This window comes from Lagenorhynchus albirostris, chromosome 13, assembly GCF_949774975.1.
Source record: "Lagenorhynchus albirostris chromosome 13, mLagAlb1.1, whole genome shotgun sequence".
In the NCBI taxonomy this organism is placed as follows: domain Eukaryota; kingdom Metazoa; phylum Chordata; class Mammalia; order Artiodactyla; family Delphinidae; genus Lagenorhynchus; species Lagenorhynchus albirostris.
Genome location: NC_083107.1, coordinates 60,337,379 through 60,360,578, shown reverse-complemented (window position 1 = coordinate 60,360,578; position 23,200 = coordinate 60,337,379). Strand labels below are relative to the sequence as shown.

Below are 23,200 nucleotides of genomic sequence, written 5' to 3'. Positions count from 1 at the left end.
CGTGAGCCATGGCCGCTGAGCCTGCGCGTCCGGAGCCTGTGCTCCGCAACGGGAGAGGCCACAACAGTGAGAGGCCCACGTACCGCAAAACAAAACAAAAAAAGATTCTAGAAGTGATTGTAGATAGGGCGTGCAAGCAAAACCTGATCCGTCTGTTCATTCAAAACCAGCCTTTGCACTTACAGGAATATGTCCTAAGGTAATTATCAGCCAAAGTCAAAAGAAGCCTGGACACAGATGTTGTTCACGATAGAAAAACAGATGGAGACGGTTTAATCGTCCATTGTCAGAACAGTTAAAGAAATTACTATACAGCTATTAAAATATGTGCACTTACTGACAGAAGATTGGTCTGTGACAGGTTGTTAAGTCAAAGAAGCAGGCTACGAAACAGGATGGGTACCACTCTCACGTTTTATAATTATGTTTTTGCACATGAGAACATGTGCATGGAAAAAGGGATAGAACACTGTATACCAAAACTGTAAACCAGCCACTGCTGTATAGAGGGATTGCAGATGATTCCTTACTACCCACAGTGTATATTTTGACAGTCAGCCCGTGTTCGCTTTAGAATTAGAAAACAGAGCTATTTTGAGTTTGTGTCCAAATAACTGGAATGAAGACACAGGGAATGAAAGTTATGGCAGATAGATTTGATTCTAAGAAAAACTGATATTTTCCCATGACCTCTTATCTCTTCCCTTCCATGAAACTTGGTTCTTTCCCTCAGCTGCTTTTTATGTGGTCCCCTTTCCCCGAAAATGGACTTTGCATCTCTCTTTACAGAATCTCCCATCTCCCTTCTCCCATTTAAAGCCTTGCTGCAGAAAAATTGCCCAGTGAATAATGAATGCTGAAGTGTATTTGATTCTCCCACAGAGTAATTAAGGATAACCCATTGTGTACCCTTAGAAATGACTGAAAGCTAATGCTATTTGCATCAATACCATGTTAATGCAGTTTAAGCAAATTGCTAAATGTTAAGTGACATTTCTATTGAAGGATTACTTTAACCCCCTCAGGAGTGGCACAGCTGAATTATTGTAAGAATAATGAAGTATAAAGAAATATAGCACTTTAGTAAAAGATGCTTACTTGGACAGTTGTGAAGTACAAGGGTTACTGTTACCTGGAATTTTCAGTTAGTGTTTTGAGTTAAATCCTTTTTTTTTTTCATTTCAATGCCTCCTCCAGGGCAGGTTCAGACCACCCAAGGACAAACTTTACCTTGGTTCTGACCTTGGTAATGTCTTGCTAGGACGGATCAAGGAAAGAATGAGAACAGTTAGATTAAAATTCATGCTCTGACCAGTCCAGTGTTATTACAGATTTCTGGTCCACCACCACCTACACTAACAGCCAAAATAGCCCCTGAACTAATCCAGGTAAGAACCTGAACTCACCTTTCTAGCTACTGACGAAAGTTAAGCTTGTTTACATGGGGTTTGTCTTTCCAAATCCTTGTCATTTGACTCAGATTTGGACAGAAAGCATTCAACCAGATATGCCAACAAAAGATACTGCTCAAGGGCCCAACTTGTAAGGAAAGTAAGGAAGCCGTTAAATAAGCAAAGCTTTCACAATCGCCATTCCCCAAAGGCAATTTTGTGGAGGTTGTGATAGAAATTCCTAAGGATTCAGTAACTAGGCTCTTACAAACCTGAAAAGGGATACTCTCTCGGGTTTATACTTGAGGAACAAGGGTCAAAGAAAGAGAGAAATTTTTATCATTTCCCAGGAAAGGGCAGAGCCAATTTTGCCTGAGTAGTTCTGTGATATGGGGAACAGAAATACGTTCTCTCTCCAGGAATTCTCCTATGAATTACGACACTCCCTGGCTCCCCTTTCTGCACTTCGGTGTGCATCTCTTCAAGGTTTGGCCCAAGAACTGGGAATGCAGAGAGAAGAAACAAGTTCTCTTCTCTGAGATGCTGTTGAGGCCTGCAGAGATGAGAAAGAAAAATCTCACCCGGTTAGATGCTTTCCACAAACTCTGCTTGGGGCCTGGGCCATGAGTTGACAGACTTGAGAGACAATTTCCTTTGTAGCCTTGGGGCACTAGGAACAAGAAGAGTCCAGGCCTTTCTCTTGCTGGGGGATACCTGTCTGTCCTCCACGAGTTCGAAGAGTCCTAGAGACTGTGGTTTCTGTTTTGTTTTGATTCCAGATGGGAGGAGCAGCTCCACCGGGTCCCCTGGACAGGGCTAAGAGCTTCGATGGCTTCACAGTTGCACCGCTGGCAACATACATGCCGCTGTTCAGGACAAAGGGCTTAAGGATCAGATCGCTGGGCAGGCCAAGGACTCCAAGGCCATTTTAGACCCTAACAGGCCCGTGGGACAGTTCAGGCAGCCAAGCCCGGGGCACTGCTTCCTCTAGTGCCCTTGGCCAGGATTTGTGCGCCCTCTGAAACCCCCAAAAGTAGAGCCAAGCACAGAAAGCTCGGCTGACTTCCAAGGCACTTTCATCAGGGGGCAAAACAAGAGAAAGCAGACTGCTGGTTCCATGTGAATCAACTGACCCTGTGTAATCCCCCCGGGGATCCGAGGGCAGGATTCTCCCGAGCTGCTTTCCAGAAACCTGGCGAGGCTGCCCACTGCTTGCCGGCCCTGCTCTGCGGCACTTAACAAACACCTTCTCCCCGCACCTGCTGGCCTCTGCCACTCACCTCCAGGTCATGCCAAGTTGTTTTAACTCTAATAAGCATCTGTTTGCTCTGTCCGTTCTCAGTGTGGCGAGAGTACGTCCCTGCCAGTCCAGACACCCAAGGGCTGTCAGGGGTTTGGGTCGGCTGGAGAGGCACCCCCCCCGTGCCATCCCAGGACCCACCTCTGGGACATAGAGCAAGACCCAGACACACGTCGCCAGTCAGACTCGGCTTGGGGGATGATGGCAACAAGGAGCTTCTTTGACCTCCAGCTCGTGTTCTTTCCTGCCCAGCAACCCAAAGCTGTTTTGAGCATTAGATCCCACTCCCTTTTTTTTTTTGCGGTATGCTGGCCTCTCACTGTTGTGGTCTCTCCCGTTGTGGAGCACAGGCTCCGGACGCGCAGGCTCAGCGGCCATGGCTCACTGGCCCAGCTGCTCCGCGGCATGTGGGATCTTCCCGGACCGGGACACGAACCCGTGTCCCCTGCATCGGCAGGCGGACTCTCAACCACTGCGCCACCAGGGAAGCCCTGGTCCCACTCCCTTTTTATAACCCTTCATAACCTTCCCCCTGGGTCTGTAGCTCTGAGCCTCCCTTTCTCCTCCGTTCTCTTCACGCTCCAGTAATTAACGAAAGCTCTATCTCATTGACCGCACAGATGCTCCCAGCTCTTCTCACCCTCAAATCCTGCCCCTTTCTGTGGCTCCTCCCCCTCCACCGTCACCCCTGCAGCTTTGCTTTGAGTACCTCAGACCCTCCCGCGGACCCCCGCGTGCCCCTGCCTTGGGGCCCCTCCTCCCCCACGCCACACAGGCCTGGACAGTGGCGAAGCCCCACACTTGCTCCCGCAGGCGGGGGAGAACTCGCAGGCGGGGTCTTAGCTACTCTTCGACGGGCTCTCACTTCCCACATAATCATGCATTTCAGACAAGTCACCCAATTCCTCAGCTAGAAGATCAGCAGATCGTAGAATTGGGAAGAATTGTATAAAAGGCCTCTGATCTAATTTCCCACCAAACAAATGCATCCCTTATGGCGTGACAGAGACCTTTGCCCTGTGTAGGATAACTTCCCAGTCCCATTGTTAGACATACTATCTAGAACTTAAGCCTGCTGCTCCTAATTTTTCTAAACTACTACTTCTCAAAGTGTGGTCCGGGGACCTGCTTTCAGGCCTTCTGTGAGGCCCTCACTTCTCTGCGTACAGAACTGTGTGAGGCCAGATTTTCTTCATACCCTTCAACAAAAACGAGATTTCACCACAGATTGACTGCAGGAACTGACATCAGATTCTAGCTGCCTTCTGTTATGTCAGACACTGAAGAAATGTGCCACTCTTCTCACTGAATGCTTTTGTTTCAGAAAGCATTTTTCATAAAAAATGTTAGAATAGATAGGTCTATTGTTATTTTTAAGTGAATAAATAGTAAAATAGATGGATAGTTAATACTCTGTTTCAGATGAGAGGATGCACAGTTTTAATTTTTTTTAAGATTTAATTAATTAATTTATTTATTTATTTATTTAATTGGCTGCGTTGGGTCTTCCGTTGCTGTGCGCGGGCTTTCTCTAGTTGCAGCGAGCGGGGGCTATTCTTTGTTGCAGTGCGAGGGCTTCTCATTGCAGTGGCTTCTATTGTTGTGGAGCACAGGCTCTAGGCATGCAGGCTTCAGTAGTTGTGGCACACGGGCTTCAGTAGTTGTGGCTTACAGGCTCAGGAGCGCAGGTTCAGTAGTTGTGGCACACGGGCTTAGTTGCTCCGCGGCATGTGGGATCTTCCCGGACCAGGGCTTGAACCCGTATCCCCTGCATTGGCAGGCGGATTCTTAACCACTGTGCCACCAGGGAAGCCCTTTAATTTCTAATATGAGAAAAATCAGTAGATGTAGCCAACACAAACAGAGGCTCTTTGGGGGTCTTCAATATTTTTAAGGGCATACATTTGCGAGCCTTTCAAATATATGAAAGTAGCCTTCATGTCCTCCGTTATGTCTCATCTTTTCTGGGATAAATTTCTCTCATCCCTCCGACAGGTCCTTACGTGACTCAGCATCACACCCTCGAGCTAAACCACAGTCTGTCAGTGAGTGGGAACAGAGCACACAGAGCAGGACACGATGCCTCAAGGGCTGTGCCCGGGGAATTGCCTCTCGCCCTAAACACTCTGGTTCCATGAAAACATCCCAAGTTCCTTGTGGGGGGGAGGTTCTGTCTCATCATCAGCTCATCTCCTACTGAACTGGCAATCACTCAAGTTCCCAGGGTCTTTTCTCAGGTATTTCTACAGAAGCAGGTCACCCCAATCCTGTAGTCTTCTTAAATCTTAATTCTGTCATTGAATATACTAACAATCTTCCAACTTCTCTGTCATCCACCAAATTGATTAACATGCCACCTATCTCCCTTCCAGTCACTGATAAAATTACATCACATGGGACAGAATTTCATGAGCCCCATTAAATATCCCATCTGTGTTTAGGGCAAACCATTAACAGACCCAGGCAGCTATGTAGGGACCTAATGATGTTGTCGTCAGCCTCAATATTTCATCCTCTCCTCCACGGGACACTGAACTATGACCCCGAGTGATTCCTGCTTCCTCCTCCCACTATGCTTTCTGCCCACAGGTGTAACTTGACACGTCCCCGATTTAAGCCACCACTTCCACGGCAGGGGAACTGTTCTTTAATTTAAAAAAAATTTACTGAGCGTACTATATGTCAAACACTATGCTGTTAGAACTACAAAGATGACTCAGATATTTTCAGATTCTAGAATTCTGGGGCCTCCTCTGGCCCCCACAGGCAGACCCCCGCCCTCCCTACCGGGACCCTCTGAGACGGGACTAGAGTGACTGAAGCTAAACTTGGGGACTTTTCCTTGGAACCATCCTGCTGCTGCCTGGTTTCACGGTCCCATGAGCTCTGTTTGATCAGATAAGCTTCACTGGCCTGGAAACCTAACAGTGGAGTTGATGTTGTTTCCATGAGAAGAGGCTGCCAAACAAATATTCCACATGGAGCTTTGGAGAGAACCCACCTGTAAACCCGGGACCGCTGACGCATCGCCGGCGTGACAGCCCGTGCCCAGGACCTCTGCTGTCCTCGGCCTTCTCTGACAGCCCTTGTGCGTCGGGCCGCAGGCAGGAGGCTCCTTTGGCACAGCTGCAGCTGCTCTCCGAGTGCCCCCATCTCACCGCAGCCAGAGAAAGTTCTCCAAGGGAAATGTGCAGCCCTCGGGGCATGAAGCCAGGCCCCGGAAGGGAGGTGTGCAGAGTCCCCTGGCTCCAGAGGCTGCTGTCTCTCAGACGACCACCTCCTCCTAAAAACTGCACTGAGAGTCACCGGGAAGAAGCCGGGGGGCTAAAGGGTCACCTGTGCTTCTGCCCCATAAAATTTGAGAGCCCTAAGGGCCTCCCTTATAGGGGGCTCCCGCTTGGGTCCCGGGCTGGTGACTTCCAGATGTGCAGGGAATAGAAGGAGCTGTAACCAGTGCAAAGGTTGTCACGGATCTTAAAACAGGAATGTTCTGGGCCCTCACGCTTCGTGTGCGCTACAGGTGTAGTTCCAGGCCTAGCTTTTCCGTGGCTTCACCCAGTACCCTGAGATGCTGAAGCGACCGTGATGCCTCCCGTGTGATAAACAGGTGGTGATTACGTGCGGGTGGAGCCTGCCTGCCTGGGCTTAACGTTCTGCTCTGCCACTCCCTGTGCGTCGGTTTCCTCACCTGTAAAGTGGGATCGTAGCTGTACCTGACCCACAGGGTTATTGTGACTTAATCCTCAGAAGGAGCTTGGTCAGTGCGTGTTCAAAATCAATACCTCTCTTAGACACTGAATGTATCCAGAAGATGACTGAGCCAGGATTATCACAGAAATAATTAGCTGTTTTTTTACGAGCTCCTTTTACACTTTTCAGAGTGATTTTATACACATTTACCTTCATGTGAGGCAGGGCAGGAGAAGTCCTTATGAGCTCGGCTTTACGCAGGAGAAAACTGGAGATCAGAGAAGGTAGGCTAGCCCCCCAGACCCCCAGCTAGTGTTTTGGTAGACTCAGGACGGGTCTTCTGACTTGTTTTCCCCACACCACGCCCTCAGACCTCAACACCAGAACACAAATGTTCTCACAAATCTACTTCTCATTACTACCAAATCCCAAAACACCAAGTCTGAGCTGTTCAAATATTTTTTCAGCCTTTGGCTTTTGGATGAAAGCGATTTGGTTCAAACTTGTCCCAAACAAATGCAAGTGTCATGGACAGAAGGACAGGCCTCCAGGACAGGAGTAAGAGGCCTGAAAATCCCTCATGTCAGAGAACTGTTTATCTCCTGCCAAAGTAATAGAGCCTCCAGCATTCTAATCTTTCCTCACATCCAAGGGTGCTGAAAGCCTAGGGCAAAAACTGAGACGTCACCAGCACCTTTTTTTAAGGAAAAGGGCAAAGCGCATATTTTTACCAGTAGGTGGCGATAGAGTAATGAGGCTAAAGAAGCTGAATGTTTAAACATATACGTCATAAATATTTTGAGTTTGGAGATCATCCCACCCAAACTGCTAATGTTACTCAAAAAGGAACTGAGGTTCAGCAAGGGCATGTGACTTGCACAAGGTCCTACACCTGGTTAACGGCTGAGCCAAATTAAACTCAGTTCTCACCATTAACCCAGAACCTGCAAGAACACGGACTATCTTTCAAAATAGCCTGGCATCTTTTAATCATGCAAAGGAAAATATCACTTCACTTGAGTGTGTTAATAATTGCAGTGTGCTGGAAAGCTGATGGCCTTTAAGAAATGAAACAGTTTGTTATGCTCTCAGCCTTGAGAGCTAAAGGCAAGGGGAGAGGGGAGGGAATGGGAGAGGGAGAGAAACAGCCATTAGGGTGTCCTTACGAGGCTTCCTAATATGTTTGTGCTGCCTCTGAGCCCCTCCCAGCCATAATTCTCCAAAAGAGATCAGGGGGATTGGGTAAGAATCTCCCCTTCCCGACCACCGCTGCCACTTCATCAGCACAGGTTCGTGGTGAAGGGCATTAGACAGATAGGATGCCAGGTGCCACTTTGCTCTATTCTGCTTGAGGCACACCATGAGAAGCAGAGCCTCAGGAAATGAGTGTACTGCCTGCTCCCTGAAGGGGCCAGATTTGTTCTGTGTGGTTCCAAGGAAAGAAACACAAACAGATGGGTAAGGCCAACGTACCCAGAATGATGCTGGGCATATTCTGGGTGCTTATTGAGTGTGACGGGTAGATGGGTGGATGGAAGGATGGATGGATGGATAAAGATTTCATATTGATACAATGAAAAGTCTTCTCAAAGTCTCAATAGTCCAAGAAGAAATGCACTACTTTAGTTGCGAATGTAATGAGTTCCCTGTCTCTGGAGGGATCCAAGCACCAGCCAGCCACTCGCTTAGGTAGAGATGTTATTGAAGCAGGTTAGGAGGTTGGTTCAAATTGAATGAGCTTTTAGGTCCCCTTGAATTCCAGGATTCCTATTATTCCGTGATTCTTGGTGCATAGGGAAAGGAAGAAAAGAGTGAAGATGTTTTCGTCTTTGGCTTTAAGAGCTTTAAATGAGAAAATCCCACAGATTTCAGGTTGCTTCATCCCAAAGTCTGGTCTCCTGCTTCTTTACTGAACTTTCTGCCACAGTTAGAAAATATTATCATCCTGGCAGTTCCCTTGAGAGCTTCTGCCGGTTTCATCTAAGTAATGAGTTTGTTTCTTTTTAATTTTGAAAAGCAGGGGAACCTGAATTGTGGAAACCTGGATCGGTGCTTCTAGATGCAGGTAATTATGCAGCCCCTCCTCCTGGCCGTGACTAGATCAAGATTCGTACAGCAGGCGGCACAGAGACTAAGCTCAGCTAGAGAAGGCTTTCCAACAGTGTCACCTCCGACATTAGGGTCTGGTGACCATGCGAAGGGCCCACTGAAGCTCCTACAGGGAGGCCTGGGTAAGGGACAAGACTGGATCACTAAGAGGGAAGGAAATGTGAAGACAAAAAAGCAGAAGGGAGTGAGTTCCAGGCCCCCAAAATGGGTTAAACCCTCACTCCGTCTGGGAGCACACTTTGACTTCCTTCTGTTTCTTCTTCCTTCTTTGCAAGTGGGATTCGGGTTTTCCCTTCACATGAATGAATGTTGTTCCCTGTTTACTGCGTTAAGTGTTTGAAACTCCAACACCAAATGCGGCCTTCTGACTCTTGGTTCAAGGGCAGATTTTGCTGGTGGGTTGGGGTTGGGGGGAGATGGAGGAAAGGACTCCGGCCTCTGGACATGTATTTCTTCCCCTCCCAGAGCTCCTGGATGAGAAATGCCATTCGTGAATTTTTTAAATGATGTGAGGAAGTGGGATGAGCAAGCTGACCTTTAATGGGAAGATGAACTCATGTGCTTTGCAAACTGGAAAAACTAACAAGCCAGGAGAAAGCTCATCCCAGCCAGGAGCTAGCAGAGCCCTTAGCACCTTCCTCCACTGGGGGAGACTCTCAGTGGGCGCTACCCAGCATCCCAGAAACGGGGAGACTCACTTCTGGTTGGTGCTGCAAGTTTCACTCTGCCCAAGAAACTCATTGGCCTTACCAAGCCTAAAAAGACTCGTATTTATTGTCTTTATTTCCTTATATGATATATTTGTGAACTTGGCTCCCAGGTAAACAGCTCTAAAGAAGACCCCTGAGGCTGAAATTCAACTCACATACACCCCCTCTCAAAGCCCTAAACCCTTTTGCATCTGTACTCTGGTCTCAGACTGCTGGAGGGGAAGGGAAGCATTATAGACCCTCTCATTTGGGTTGCTTGTATCTCATCTCTTCCTCTCCAGTCTACACCCAACCCCCATTAGACTGTCCTCGGTCTCACTCATCTTTGTTCATCAACTCAGTCACTGAATGTTGATTGAGGACCACAGGAAAGGTTCACATGATGAGTGAGACACACGCCCTGACCTTAAGATTTTCAGAATTTTACAGAGGGATAATTTACACTGGCAAAGCGCTTAATGCTTTCAGATAAGGAGACTATGGCTGTCTCCTAACGGGCAGTAGGGGACCAATCTCAAGTCTCCTGACTTCAAATGCCTGTAAGCACCCAGGGGAGTACTGTGTCTCTAGTAGGCTGTCGGTAAGCATTCATTCTTCTCTCTTAAGATGGGGGTGTTATGGAGAAGAGCACACTTAGTAAGCCAAGCCCCCTGAGCTGAGTGTGAATATCCATTCTGTCCCCATCCCTGGGGTGAGGCCAGATGCTTCCTGTTCTTGTAAGTCACCAAAAGTTTTACTGCTCTTTCCAGGATTTGTTCCAAAAAAAGAATTAAGCACACAGTCTTTGGAGCCAGTATCCCAGGGAGATCCAAGTAAGTTAATTGACAACTAGAAACCCATAGTGGCTTTGACATCTGATCTGCTCTCTCTCCCCTCTCCCCACTCACTCCCACCCTAACCCACCTCTCTCCTACCCTGAATCTATTTATCTCCTCTCTTCTGTCACTTTGTTCTAAGGGGAAAGGGAAGCTTTTGAAGGATTTACACTATCTATGTGCAAGAGGGGGAGAGGATCAGATGTTTAAAACATCGCTATGGCAACAGAGTGGGGTGGGGTGGGGTGACCAGGAGGATGAAAGGAGGAGACTCGCTTGCCAGCGAGGACGGTGGTCCAGCGGAGATGATGGTACACAGAGCTCAGAGAGGGAAGCGTAAATGGAGAGAAATGGGCAAATTCAAGAGATAGAGAAGGAAGAATCTAGAGGGTTAGAGGTAGAAGTGCAAGAGAGGGAGCCGTTAAAGATGATTTGGACAACTAGGGCAAATGGTGCTGCCATGAGGACCACTGGGGACCGAGCACATTGGGGCAGGAGAGTGTTTACATCTATCATCTTCTGTAAGACGTTTGGTCTAGCAGAGTTAACTACCCAGATCTGACATTCTGAAAGGACAGCCCAGCCAGAAATTTAGAGTTGGAAAATGATGAGCCATAGTTCAAAGCCAAAGCTGTCAGAACAGAAAATGTGACCTAGGGAGACAGGATAGAGTAAGAAGAAACAGACGACTTAAACCTGAAGACCTTTAAGACTAACGCGGTGGAAGAGAAGCCACCTGAGGATACCAGAAAGAAGGGACCAGAGAAAAAGAGGAAAACCGGGAGGGAGCTGTGTGTTGCAAGCCAAGGAGAGCACCTGCAAATTCTCCCAGAAAGTTGCGACAAGTCAGCCACCAATGGGCTGTGAGTCTCAACTCACCTCTGGGTGAGAATCACCTGAAGACATTTTTTTGGGGGGGGGGGCGTGGACCATTTTTAAAGTCTTTATTGAATTTATTGCAATACTGCTACTGTTTTATGTTTTGGTTTTTTGGCCGCAAGGCATGTGGGATCTTAGCTCCCCAACCAGGGATGAAACCCACAACCCCGGCATTGGAAAGCGAAGTCTTAACCACTGGACCACCAGGGAAGTCCCACCTGAAGACATTTTTAAAAATGAAAGATACCAATTCCTGCCTCATACCTACTGAATCAGTCTCTCCCTAGATCGTGCTACTCAAGGTGTGGTCTGAAGACCGGCAGCATTGGTATCACCTGGGAGCTTGTTAGAAATGCAAAATCTCAGACTCCCACCCACCCCACCCACCCTGGCGGGTCTACTGAATCAAGCAATTCCTTTGTATGCTAACCCTTGAGAAGCACCGCCTGGAGTGATTCCCAGGCATCTTTATTTATTGAAGCTGCATAAGCAAGTCTGATACATATCTAGGGTTAAGAAACACTGGCCTAATATACTGGCCAACAAAAAGCATTAATCTATAAACGTATCACGTTGAAGAAAACCAAAGCAATTAAGAAAATTGGTAGATAGATGACTGTAGACACTCTGTCTTACCTTTTCTTCCTCCTGCTGCAACCTCAGTGACCGTAATAAATTGCTCATGCTGGACATTTCATAACCCAGTACTGTCCTTTCGTATTGCTGTTGTCATCTTCACATCAGCATGTTTTTATGTCTGTATGAGAAAGCCACTAGGGTCTCAGTGAGCACATGCCCTGAGCGGGAGCCATTGTCATTAAAACATTCTTGGGAAGGAGGAGCAAAGGTGATCCCAATAACAGCCAGCAGGCTAATGAGTGAAGAGAACAGAGGAAACAGAGAAACACCTCACCTCCTTAAAACCTCCTTAAAACACAGTTCAAGATGTAAGAAATAAGGAGAGGGACTTCCCTGGTGGCACAATGGTTAAGACTCCGCCTGTCAGTGCAGGGGACACGGGTTCGAGCCCTGGTCTGGGAAGATCCCACAGGCCGTGGAGCAACTAAGCCCATGCGCCACAACTACCAAGCCCGTGTGCCACAACTACCGAAGCCCGTGTGCCTAGAGCCCGTGCTGCGCAACAAGGGAAGCCACCACAATGAGATGCCCACGCACCACAACAAAGAGTAGCCCCTGCTCGCCACAACAAGAGAAAGCCCACGCGCAGCAAAGAAAACCCAACGCAGCCAAAAATAAATTAATATTTTAAAAATAAGGAGAAAAAATGGTCTAGGAAGAACTAATATAGATGCTACAAAACATGTACACTTCTTCATTTAAAAAGAAAATCCCCTGTGGCCCTTACTGTAATTGTTATTTTTCTAAAAAAAGGTTTTCATTTAAAAAGGCATATTGAACTATAATCTGCTGACATCTGAAGGAAAACCTCTCTTCAGGGGTGCTTCTCAAACTTTAATGTGCATAGGAATCACCTGGGGATCTTGCTAAACTGAGATCTGATTTTATAGGTCAGGGTGGAACCTGGGAGTCCGTCCACATTTCCAGCATAGGTGCCAGTGGGCGGCAAGCCCTAAAGAGCACCACTGCCACCTGCTGGCGGCAATTCACATCGCAAGCCCAGACATAGGAAAGAGAGGGTTGGCCCTGTGTGGGGAACCTGCCAAGCCATAGAGCAGTTCTGCTTCTCTTTTGCTTTAGCCCAGGCTTTAGTGGCATCTCTAAACTCCGCTCCTTGATTTTATTTGCTTCTTCCAATCTTCATCTCGAGGAGCATGCTTGAGCACAGACAGTTTGGGGTCAGCAAAGGACAGGGGAAGCCAGCTGAACAGGAAGAGACGGCAGGCCCTGACCATCCAGGCACACAGGGTCTAAAAGCTTGCGAGGTCCCTAGGGAGCCGAGGCACTGATTCCAGATGGAGCGAGTCAGCCAGGCCCAGAGAGGCCCCTGTCATCACCTACTTCTCCTCTGGTTTTGATTGCCATGCACCACAGCAACAGAATAAAGCAAGTTCTCAGAACTTTTTCCCTTAACCTGCCCACTCTGTAGTATCACTCTTTACTAAATATTTCTCATCAATTCTGCTTAAAACTGTATCAACTCATGTTCATTTCTTGCTTTCATTAAAAATATATATCCCTCCCTGCCACAGAGCTTCTCCTTTTGGGGAATGGGAGGACCCCAGTCCCATGGAAGCAACACAATGCAGAGAACAGAAGTCGAGAGCAGCCTCATGGGCGATTGTGTGGCAGCTTAGAGATCCAGGCTGGTCTGGACAGCTGCACCCTTCCCACACAGGGCAGAGCTGGCCCCTGTGTCCTCCTGGACACTCCAGTCCAGAAACTTCTAATTTTACTGTCTCTCTTTTTCACCCACGGAACTCTGCTTTGAAATATTTTTGTCTCCCAAATTGCAGTTGTTAAAAGAACTCATTCCTCATTTTTTGTTAATCAAGGGACTATATAGCTCCCAATAAGAAACTTCTGATCAGCATTGAATAATCAGTTTTATCATCCTGAGATGATATAATTTCAGTCGAGAGCAAAGAAGACACCAACTTGGACTTCCCTGGTGGCTCAGTGGTTAAGAATCCACCTGCCAATGCAGGGGACATGGGTTCAAGCCCTGGTCTGGGAAGATCCCACATGCCGCGGAGCAACTAAGCCCTTGCGCCACAGCTACTGAGCCTGCGCTCTAGAGCCCGCGAGCCACAACTACTGAAGCCTGCGCACACCTAGAGCCCATGCTCTGCGACAAGAGAAGCCACCACAATGAGAAGCCCGTGCACTGCAACGAAGAGCAGCCCCCGCTCGCCGCAACTAGAGAAAGCCCACGTGCAGCAACCGAAGACCCAACGCAGCCAAAAATAAATAAATAAAAAAGACACCGACTTCTACTTGCTTACGTGGCTTTCCATCAATTCCTTTCAGCGTCTGAAAGTTTGAACCAGCTTGCAGGCCCACCATCCCCCCGCCTTCATCCTAACCTTCATCTACTTGCAGAGGTCCCAAGATCCTAACCAGAGCTGTCCTAGTATTTATTACAACTAAAAGAAGGGGCAAAAATCTAAGGTAGCTACAAATAAGAACAGGTATCTGTCGATACAGGTGGATAATTTCTATGGTTGCCCCACCCAGGGAAGTGAAGGATAAGATAAGTATGCATTTCTCAATCTACACTTCCTGCCCTCCCCTCAGCACTGGCCCTGCAGATTCTTCCCACCTTTATAGAGAGCCAACACACAATTCTAAAAAGTGAGGATGAGAGTAAAAGACCATAAGCTCCAGGGACTCAGTCTGGGTGAATGCCCGCATCTGGGGGTCTGCACTTATATGGTCTGAACTAGGAGACCATTCTGAGGGCCTTCTTAGACTTGACTGGGAGGTCCCTGCTTCTGAAGTCTGTAACTGTGGCTGATACAGAGACTTCTACAACAGTCATGGAAATAAGTACCAGCCCAGTGTCCAGGACCTTGGTGCCCGGTGAAAATCAGTTATGGATATAAATAAATAAGTATACCTTGCATCTTGCTACTTATTTTTTTAACTTTCTTTTCGTTGGCATCTCAGGGGGCTCTGGTGGAGGAAGCGGGGAGTGAGCATTGAATGCAATGAGAGAGAAGCAGAATAACAGAGTCCCTTTCCATTCCTTAGGCTGCAAAGTTGACTTGTCATTTTTAATTGATGGGAGCGCAAGCATTGGCAAACGTCGATTCCGAATCCAGAAGCAGTTCCTGGCCGACGTTGCCCAAGCTCTTGACATTGGCCCTGCCGGTCCACTGATGGGTATTGTTCAGTATGGGTAAGTGCTGCTCTGAATTCAGAAATCAAGGGATGTCCCATGCTTAATTTTGTGCCAGAAAAAAATACCGACACATCCTAGAGCACAGCAGACTCATCCTCCTCCCTGATACAAATGTAAATGAAAGAAACCGAAGCAATCCAGATGCCGCTGAAGAAATCCGAGGCTTCCAGAAGGAGGGACAAGTTAATCCACACTTGAAAGTAAATGGCATTTGCACTCCTGACTGGTAGAGAGAATATGTTTGGGAATTAAGAGAGCCGAGTTCAAGTTTTTGCTCAGCCAATAACAAGCTGCGTGGCCTTGGGCTAGGCCTTCACCTCTCTCACGGTCAGTTTCCTCATCGAGGTTGGCCCCCTTTCAACCCTATTAGAGTATTTGTTTGAGGGGCTCCTGTGCTCCACCTATAGGTGGGATGCCCAGAAAACATGGTGCTCTAGGTTCTCTGGACAACCTTAGGCCTCTACACTGGTACTGGGAAAGCTCACCCGGCAATGGGGAGGACTGGGGTGGGGGGGAAGGGATGGCCCCCAGCACTCGCCCAGGTGACTGTCCCCCGTCCACTTTACTATTCTACATAGCGTAGAAATTGAGGGCACATACTACCATCCAATCTCAACTTTTCTCTCATTGGGGATAAGTCAACCTTATTTCAGATGTAGTAGATTTCTCGCTAAAGCAGATACACAGATATCAACTGAAAGTAGGCAATCAAAAGCGTAAACAAGCACAAATCTCAAATAACAGGTGGGCTTTTGATCAAGAGCCATTAAGGGCAGGATAACTGTCTCACTTTCCACAAAGGATCTCGGGCACAACCCGCCCGTCCTTCTCCCAGATCCGCAGCTTAGCCTCGGCCTTGGACACTAACCTAGGCCTTGGTACCTCTTGCTCAGAAGCCACAGTCTGAAAAGTAAAAAACACACACCTGACAACATCTGGGGCCGTCTCTGGTCCCTGCAAATGTTTCCCGGGGACATCCCAGAACAGCGTTTTAACCAAGGTTGTTATGTCACAGACACTAGAATATTTAGTTTTGAGATGTCCAAAGAAATAAAATGCTTTATTTTCATAAGAATCTATAATGTTTGTATTTTTAGAATTAAATTCCAATGACGTATTTAGCACTATCTTCTATTTCTGTGAAGGAAGATAGCTAAGTGGCACTTATATATAGTCAGAGCCCAATATATGAAAATAACCAATTGCTACACATGTTAATTCTCAGTGTCGGATGTGCTGGAGGATTTTAACGTGAAATAGGAAAATACGTGGTTTGGGTCATTGTTTTCAAGACGTCAACCTATTTTCATTCCTGTGTTACTTTTTAAAGTTAGCAGATGAATAGCAGGCTTCTCTGGGGAGGAAATGTAAGCATTTTAGTGCCAGATGTTCCCGGTCAGTTTTATTGGGGGGTTCAAAGCTTGGTATGTCATCTTGCATTCAAAATAGCTGCTTTAAAAGCTGTGTATACCAAGGTTTATAGGCGAATATGAAAATAAGGTGGTAAATATGTCAAGGAAAAGAAAAATGGCAGGAGCATTGTGTTGTGTGCTGATGGGAACATGGATTAAAGAACAAATGTAGCAGGGAAGGAAAAAATTCAATAAAGACCCCTTCCCCTCAAAAAGACATTTTCTCTCACGTGTCCCTAATGTCATCACCGTTTACAGGGAAGAGTTTACCTCCATGCTTTCCAATGTCACTTTCTAAAAATGCCTTCCCTATTCATCTTTTTTTCCGTCCAGGGTCCTTATTCATTTAAAGCCCTTAAGGGAAATGTGTCTGTTTTCCTTTACTTTATGCTCATACAAACCCATCAATCATCTTCACCCTCCTTCGGCCACGGGTGAAGTGGAGAGCATAATGAACTGGTGACAGGACGTCTTGAATTCTAGCCTTAGCTCCGCTGTGTGACCCTAAGCAAGTCACCTAACCTCTCCATGCAAGAGCTGCCCTCTCTACAGTACAGGCCGGTCGGACCAGATGATTTATTAGGGCTCTGCCAGCCCTGCTGTTCTGTAATTCAGTGACTGGCTCTGTACTCAGAAGACATCCAATCAATGAATGTTGGGTGAACGTGCTGGGTGAGCATCGTCTCCCTTCCAGCCTCAGGTTCTGATTAGGTGGGTGAATGATCAGCAATGAAATGATGGCTGCACAGAGGTTACACATCCGTCAGGGGAATGTGGGGAACAAAATCAGTTGGAGAGAGGCATTAGGAAGGTGTGAGGAGGCTGAAGGGGAAATCCACACACTCCGCTGAAATTGCTTTTATTTCAGCCACCTGGGTGGCTCCCATCCGGCCTTTCTTCAGCAAATGGTCTTAGTGCGAGAGAGGGCAGGGGGTGGGGTAGGAAAGGGTATGCGGGCAGAGGTCGCTGCAGACATGGGGCCAGTGTTTCTGGAAAAGGGCTTTCCAGTGCTTGGCTGGCTGGGAAACTGATTCCTCTACTGGTACTTTGGGTTCTCACCGGATTCTAGTGCCCAGCTCACAACCACAGGGAATCAGCCCTGCTCTCTCAGAATCACAGAGCAATGGGGCCTTAGAAAGCTCTGGTTCCACCTCCTCGTGTTACAATGAGGAGACAAGGCTCTAAAAGACAAGCCACCTTGGCAAGAACGAGCACTCAAGGTGAGACTGGGGTTGGAAAGGAGCTGGCCAAGCTTGGAGGACTCCCGAGCTCAGAATTTCTCCTGCTCTCAGGCCTCTCCCCTCTGTCACCGCTGCCGTGGGTCCACATGGGAGACTCCCCCCAGAAGATTCCTTCCCTTGGTTTTCCTTAGAGCTGAGGCAGAACTTAGACTTTTAAATTTGGAATTTAGAAGACTCATACTATTAACAGGAAACAGAAGGCAAATAAGAAATAAAAATACGAGGATAAAAATGACCTGATGTACAAAATGCTCGTTCTGTATCCTGATCAGTAAGCATCCTACACAAAGATATTTTGGATGCGGGAAACAGAAAACCAACCCAGGCAGGCAGGTGAAGGGCGAGTGATGTCACAGGACTGGCAAGTCTTGGTCATTCCCTCCCTCGTCCTTTCCCTGCATCTCCTCGTCTCTCTGCTTGTCCAGTCCGTTCTCTCCTCAGTGGACAGCGTCATCCCCTGCCAGGCTCGTGGTTTCTGCTCCTCTGTAACTTCCCCCTTGCCCTGGCTGGGCTCCTAATTCTGGTCCGGACCAGGGGGAGCCCCTCAGCCCCCGTGGTGCCAGCATGCTCCCTCTCCCACATCCCCCGCCCGCACCTGCAGAGGCTCGGAGCCCAGGCCCGCGTTAACCTTTCAGCAACCACAGCGTTCCTTCCACAGTCATCACGCACCTCCAGTAAGAGACACAGCGTATGACACAGACGCAGAGAGGTTGAGTGACTTCCCTAAGAACACACAGCTAAATGCATGACCACTGGGGAGAGGAGAGATGTTAAATCCTGAGTTAATCCCTAAAATGTCAAACCAAATTGACTTCAAGATTTTGCTCCTCTGCCAAGAAAGCTCCTGATAATGGAGGCTTTCACCAGACTGAGGACAGACACGGCTGCAGACAAAGCCAAGGCTCAAGCCCCCATCTTGCACACATGCTCTAATTTACAGTTAAACAGCCAACATGCTCGTGATTGTGCTTACGACCAACAGGAACATTAAGAGGCCAGAGGAAAGCATGGCCAGAGCAAGTCGCTGGTAGGTGAAGTCTAGCAAACAGAATAAGGAAGACAAGTCGCTCACAGTTTAGCTGCCACCTGGATCCACAGGGGCTAAACGCCCGCTGGACCTTCCATAGGATTTTGTTTTTATCCCTGATTTCAGTATAAATGGAACAGAATTGCACAGGTTCTTTTGAACTTTGTAATCAACCCCAGGATACTGACATTGGAAAACAGCTGTAGAATAAAGCCAAATAACGGTTTCTCTTCATTTCAAAGTGAAATCCGGTTCTCTGACAGGCGCCCCGTGTTTCGGCTCTGAGGTGGGCTGCATCTCCTTACTTTTTCACTTCACAGCCCACCCAACTCAGCCCTGACTGAGCACCCTCAGCTGAGCCTCCCTTCCTGCCTCCCAAAGCGGGAAGGATGCCCAAGGGCTCCCGTGGATCAGCGGAGCCACTGAGTGTGGGGCAAGTAGAGTAGGGAGAAGAAACGAGGTGTCGGGTCTGGTGTGATGGGCAGAATAATGGCCGCAAAGCTGCCCACGTCTGGAACCCCCGGATGTGTTACCTCCCAGAGCAGGAGGGGCTTTGTGGATGTGGTTAAAGTCAAGGACCCTGAGATGGGGAGATGGTCCTGGATTACCCAGTGTCCCAGCTTAATCAGCTGAAGCCTTAAAAGCAGAGAACCTTTCCCAGCTATTATCAGTTGGAGGGAGATGTGACTACGGGAGATTAGTCGGAAAGATGAGACAGCTTTCTTTGAAGCTGGAGGAAAGGGGCCCTGACCAAGAAATGCAGGCTGAAAAAGGCAAGGCAATGACTCTCTCTCTCTCTCTGTCTCTCTCTCTCTCTGTCTCTCTCTCTCTCTGTCTCTCTCTCTCTCTGTCTCTCTCGAGCCTTCAGAAAGGAGCAGAGCCCTGCCAGGGAGACCCAATTCGGGCTTCTGACCTCCAGAGCTGTAAACTAAGTGTGTTGTTGAAGCCCCTAAGTTTACAACTGAGATAGGCAACTAATACACCTGGCAAGGAGGACCATTCTGTCACATTTCCTTGAGCCTGCAGCAAAGGAAGGAATGGGAGGGGCTGGGGCACGAGCCCCGGCTGGAGGGGGCCTGGGAGTTGCAAGTCTCAGCACCTCAGGACTTCAGAGCAGGAAGGGACTGCCCAGCCCCGACTTCACATTGTGATCCCCAGGGGAGCTTTTAGAGACGCTGATGCCTGGGCCCCATCCCAGCCCTATTAAACCAGAATCCTGCAAATACCCAGAAGCTGGTCTTTTCATCTATAATTCCAATCTGTAGCCAAGGTGAGAATCCCCAACTCCCCGAGAGGGCAAGGGACAGCTCGGCTTCCCAGGTGAGAGGGCAGCACCCGGCCGAGCACAGGTCTCTCCAACTGCTGCCCCGTCCTCTCCTCACGCCCTCAGCCTACACTGCCTTTACAGGAACTAACAGGACCCGAACAGCCACCTGACTGCCTGAGAGGGCTCTCCAGGGCCTAATGGCACTTGCAAAGAGCCCCCTGCCACTTCTCTCTCAAGGCAGGTGAACCCTTGAGCCACAGGCCTCGGGGACACAGTCTCAAGGCTGAATGACCTGGGAATACAGCTCACACAAGAATCTTATGTTCCCCACCATGCGATTCTCCCAGAGGGACAAAGGAAATGAGGACACTGCCCTTGACTTGCACCACTTCTACTCAACGGTTCCCCTTGACCCCCCATCGCACATCGCTGGGTCTTATCCCAGTGCCCGCCACCCATGTTGAGATCATTCTCCCTAGACCCCTGGACCATTCTGCTAGAGAAGCAGGTGGCCACCCCCATGCACATTAGAACCACTTGGGGAGCATCTGAAAATCCCAATGCCCAGACCCAACCTCAGATCGATTAAATCAGAATTTCTGAGTGTGGGACCCAAGTGTCATTCATTTTTAAAACTCCCCAGGTGATCCTACTGCACAACCAGAATGTGAAGGCACAAATATTCCCACGGGGCTGTGCTCTCATCTGGTGAACCCTGTGTCCTGGGCCCCTCCTGTCTCCCCGCCAGGTTGCCACCCTAGGGCTACAGGAGCTCCATCCTCCTCCCTCCTCTCAGCCTTTCTTATGCCTGCTCCAGGCTTCTTATTTATTCTTCTCCCTTCCCCTTATCACTGGCAGCCCCACAGCTGATTTTCTTGATTCTTACAGCAACCTCTAAGACATTGCCACTCAAAATGTGATCCATGGCCTCACCTGGGAGGCTGTTAGAAAGGCAGAACCTCGGACCTCACACCCAACCTGAAGAATTAGAATCTACATTTTAGGGACTTCACTTGTGGCACAGTGGTTAAGAATCTGCCTGCCAGTGCAGGGGACACAGGTTTGATCCCTGGTCTGGGAAGATACCACATGCTGTGGAGCAATTAAGCCCATGTACCACAACTACTGAGCCTGAGCTCTAGAGCCTGCAAGCCACAACTCCTGAACCTGCATGCTGCAGCTACTGAAGCCCATGCACCTAGAGCCCGTGCTCCACAACAAGAGAAGCCACCACAGTGAGAAGCCCATGCACCACAATGAAGAGTAGTCCCCGCTCGCCACTAGAGAAAACCCATGCACAGCAAGGAAGACCCAAGGCAGCCAAAAATAAATTAAAAAAAAAAAAAAGAATCCACATTTTAACAAAATCCCCAGGTGACCGGGCGAAACGGCTAAATGTGGGAAGCACCAAACACTGTGTCTGTTGCCAAGACATTCCGTGTCCCTGGACTTACACAGCCCAGCGACGTGGTAACAGAGAGCAAGCCAAACAGCCCCCTGGCTCCAGAGTAATTCTTAGATCAGATTACTCATCCACATTTCCTCCAGCAGGAAGACGCTTGCAGATTAATTTTCTATTTTTTGGTGGAGGGGTGGAATTATTGTTGCTAATTACCAAAAAAAAAAAACCCTACTCCTCTAAAAACAAAATTTGATTATAAGACTCTGTTCCACGTCTCTGATCCTAGGAAATGTGAGAAAGGCCAGTGTCCTTTCAAAAGGGGCTAGTTGTGCTAATTCCCTCAGCAGGTCGGCCTGGGCCCCATGCTCAGTCCTTTGTAGGGAGGGGCAGAATCATTTTCACTCCGAGTGGGTAATACCCTCAAGGGACAAGTCTGCCACCTGACCTGCAGCCAGCAGCATGTCCTCAGGCAACCAGGGTCACCCTAGAACATCCTCCTGAGTTAACAGGCATGGTTCACCTCAATGACTAAGTCCATAAATCATCACACTTTAGCATTAATTAAAAGGCTAAGGATAGTCATGTTATTTTATTGTAACCTTAAGGTGATGATGCCTTGTTGTAGGAAACAGTTTCAAAAGGTTCTTGTTATAGGGAATATGGTTAGTTAATGTGTCTCTACTGGCATAAAAATTCATTTGAGAGGCTCACTCTATGTGACTCAAAGCATTATGGGGTAAACCAATAGACTCTGGGACTTTAACCAAATGGGAACCTCAGGACTGAAAGGGCCTCAGAAGTCCTCTAAAATCCAGGGCTTCCCAAGCTGTCCCAAGGATGGGATCCATCTGGATCCCTTATTTTAAAAAATCCCTATCCCCAGCCCAGACCTACTGAATTGAGTTTCTGCTGGGAGGAGACCTGGTAACCTGTGTAGTTTAACAGGGTGGCTCAGGTGAGACGTGTCATCAGGGAGGCCTGGAGACACTGATGTTCTGTCCAGTTCCCTGCCCCCAGGCCCCAGCCTTCCTAGGAATCACCTGTGCCCATCTCTAACAGGCGTTCTTTCTTCTCACACACTTGCAGGATAGTCCTTTCCTGTTGCATGAATTATCCCTTTCTACGCATAGTCAAATGCTGGCTCCCTATCATTTCTCTTCATTAGTCTTAGCTCTTTTTCCAAACATAGAACAATTTGGTATTTTCTCCTTGAGCTGTAAATCTTTATTTTCTTCTCTTAGTTTCAAAGGAAATCTTTGATATCACTGAGGGAAAAAATGTGTTTTCCTTTAATGAGATCTTCTAATAAAATTACAAATTAAAATGTTGCTTACATTAAAATATAGTGGCACATCTCTTTGAACTTTTAAAATAATCTTCATCTCTGAAAAGGCACCAGGCTAGGGGTAGGGATTTTTTTAAATAAAAGTGTTCTCCTTTTATTAAAAAAAAATCCCTACCCCTAGCCTGGTGCCTTTTAAATAAAAGGCCACCAGCCCATATATCCTAAAGAAGGACACATACACCCGTGTGCTCCGGTACTGAGAGCTGCCACAGTCTGTAGGTTAAAGACTTACCATTCATTCCTATAATTTAATTACATTACATTTTAACAAAGATTTATTGAGTGTTTACCACGGTCTAAGCGCTATGCCATTTGCAGGGGATACTAATGCAAAATTCATCTAAGTGGTCTGATTACATTTGCCTGTAAGTCCCTTGGTGGGTGAGCTCTGCGGCTTTACTCCTAATCGTAATTTTAGCAACTGGAAAGCGTTTCAGAGGTCCTCTGATCCAACCTTTCAATTCACTAAAAATAAATAACTGTGATAGAGATTCTGTTCTTTGGGACTTCACCAGCTAGTAAGGGAGGCGATATTTTTAAGAGAAATAACATTAAATAAAATGAAAAGCGTCTATTCATTGGGTATATGAATAGCTCATCTGTCTGCTTCTGAAGATAGATTCATCTACCGCTATGATGTAATAGGGGAAGAGAGTGGAGTGTGGAGCTCAGAGGGGAGTGTTCAGTTCTACCCGGGATGATCTAAGAGAGGAGAGGACATCTGAGCTTCCTCCTTCCCTCCCTTCCTTCCTTCCTTCCTTTCCATAATTCTCTATTACCCGCTGTATG

General features: G+C 47.8%; 2 protein-coding genes across 2 annotated transcripts in view; one reads left to right on the top strand and one right to left on the bottom strand.

The window, feature by feature from the left end:
* The window catches only part of FEZ2 (fasciculation and elongation protein zeta 2), a 216,632-nt gene extending 205,084 nt beyond the window's left edge, over positions 1–11,548 (bottom strand). The window contains exon 1 of the mRNA XM_060169103.1: positions 11,531–11,548. The gene's annotated coding sequence lies outside the window, so the exon portion shown is untranslated. The remainder of the gene's footprint in view (positions 1–11,530) is intronic.
* The window catches only part of VIT (vitrin), a 123,237-nt gene that overhangs the window by 78,975 nt on the left and 21,062 nt on the right, over positions 1–23,200 (top strand). The window contains exons 7-9 of the mRNA XM_060169097.1: positions 8,399–8,446; positions 9,950–10,012; positions 14,567–14,714. Of these exons, the coding sequence (XP_060025080.1) occupies positions 8,399–8,446; positions 9,950–10,012; positions 14,567–14,714 (259 nt within the window). The remainder of the gene's footprint in view (positions 1–8,398; positions 8,447–9,949; positions 10,013–14,566; positions 14,715–23,200) is intronic.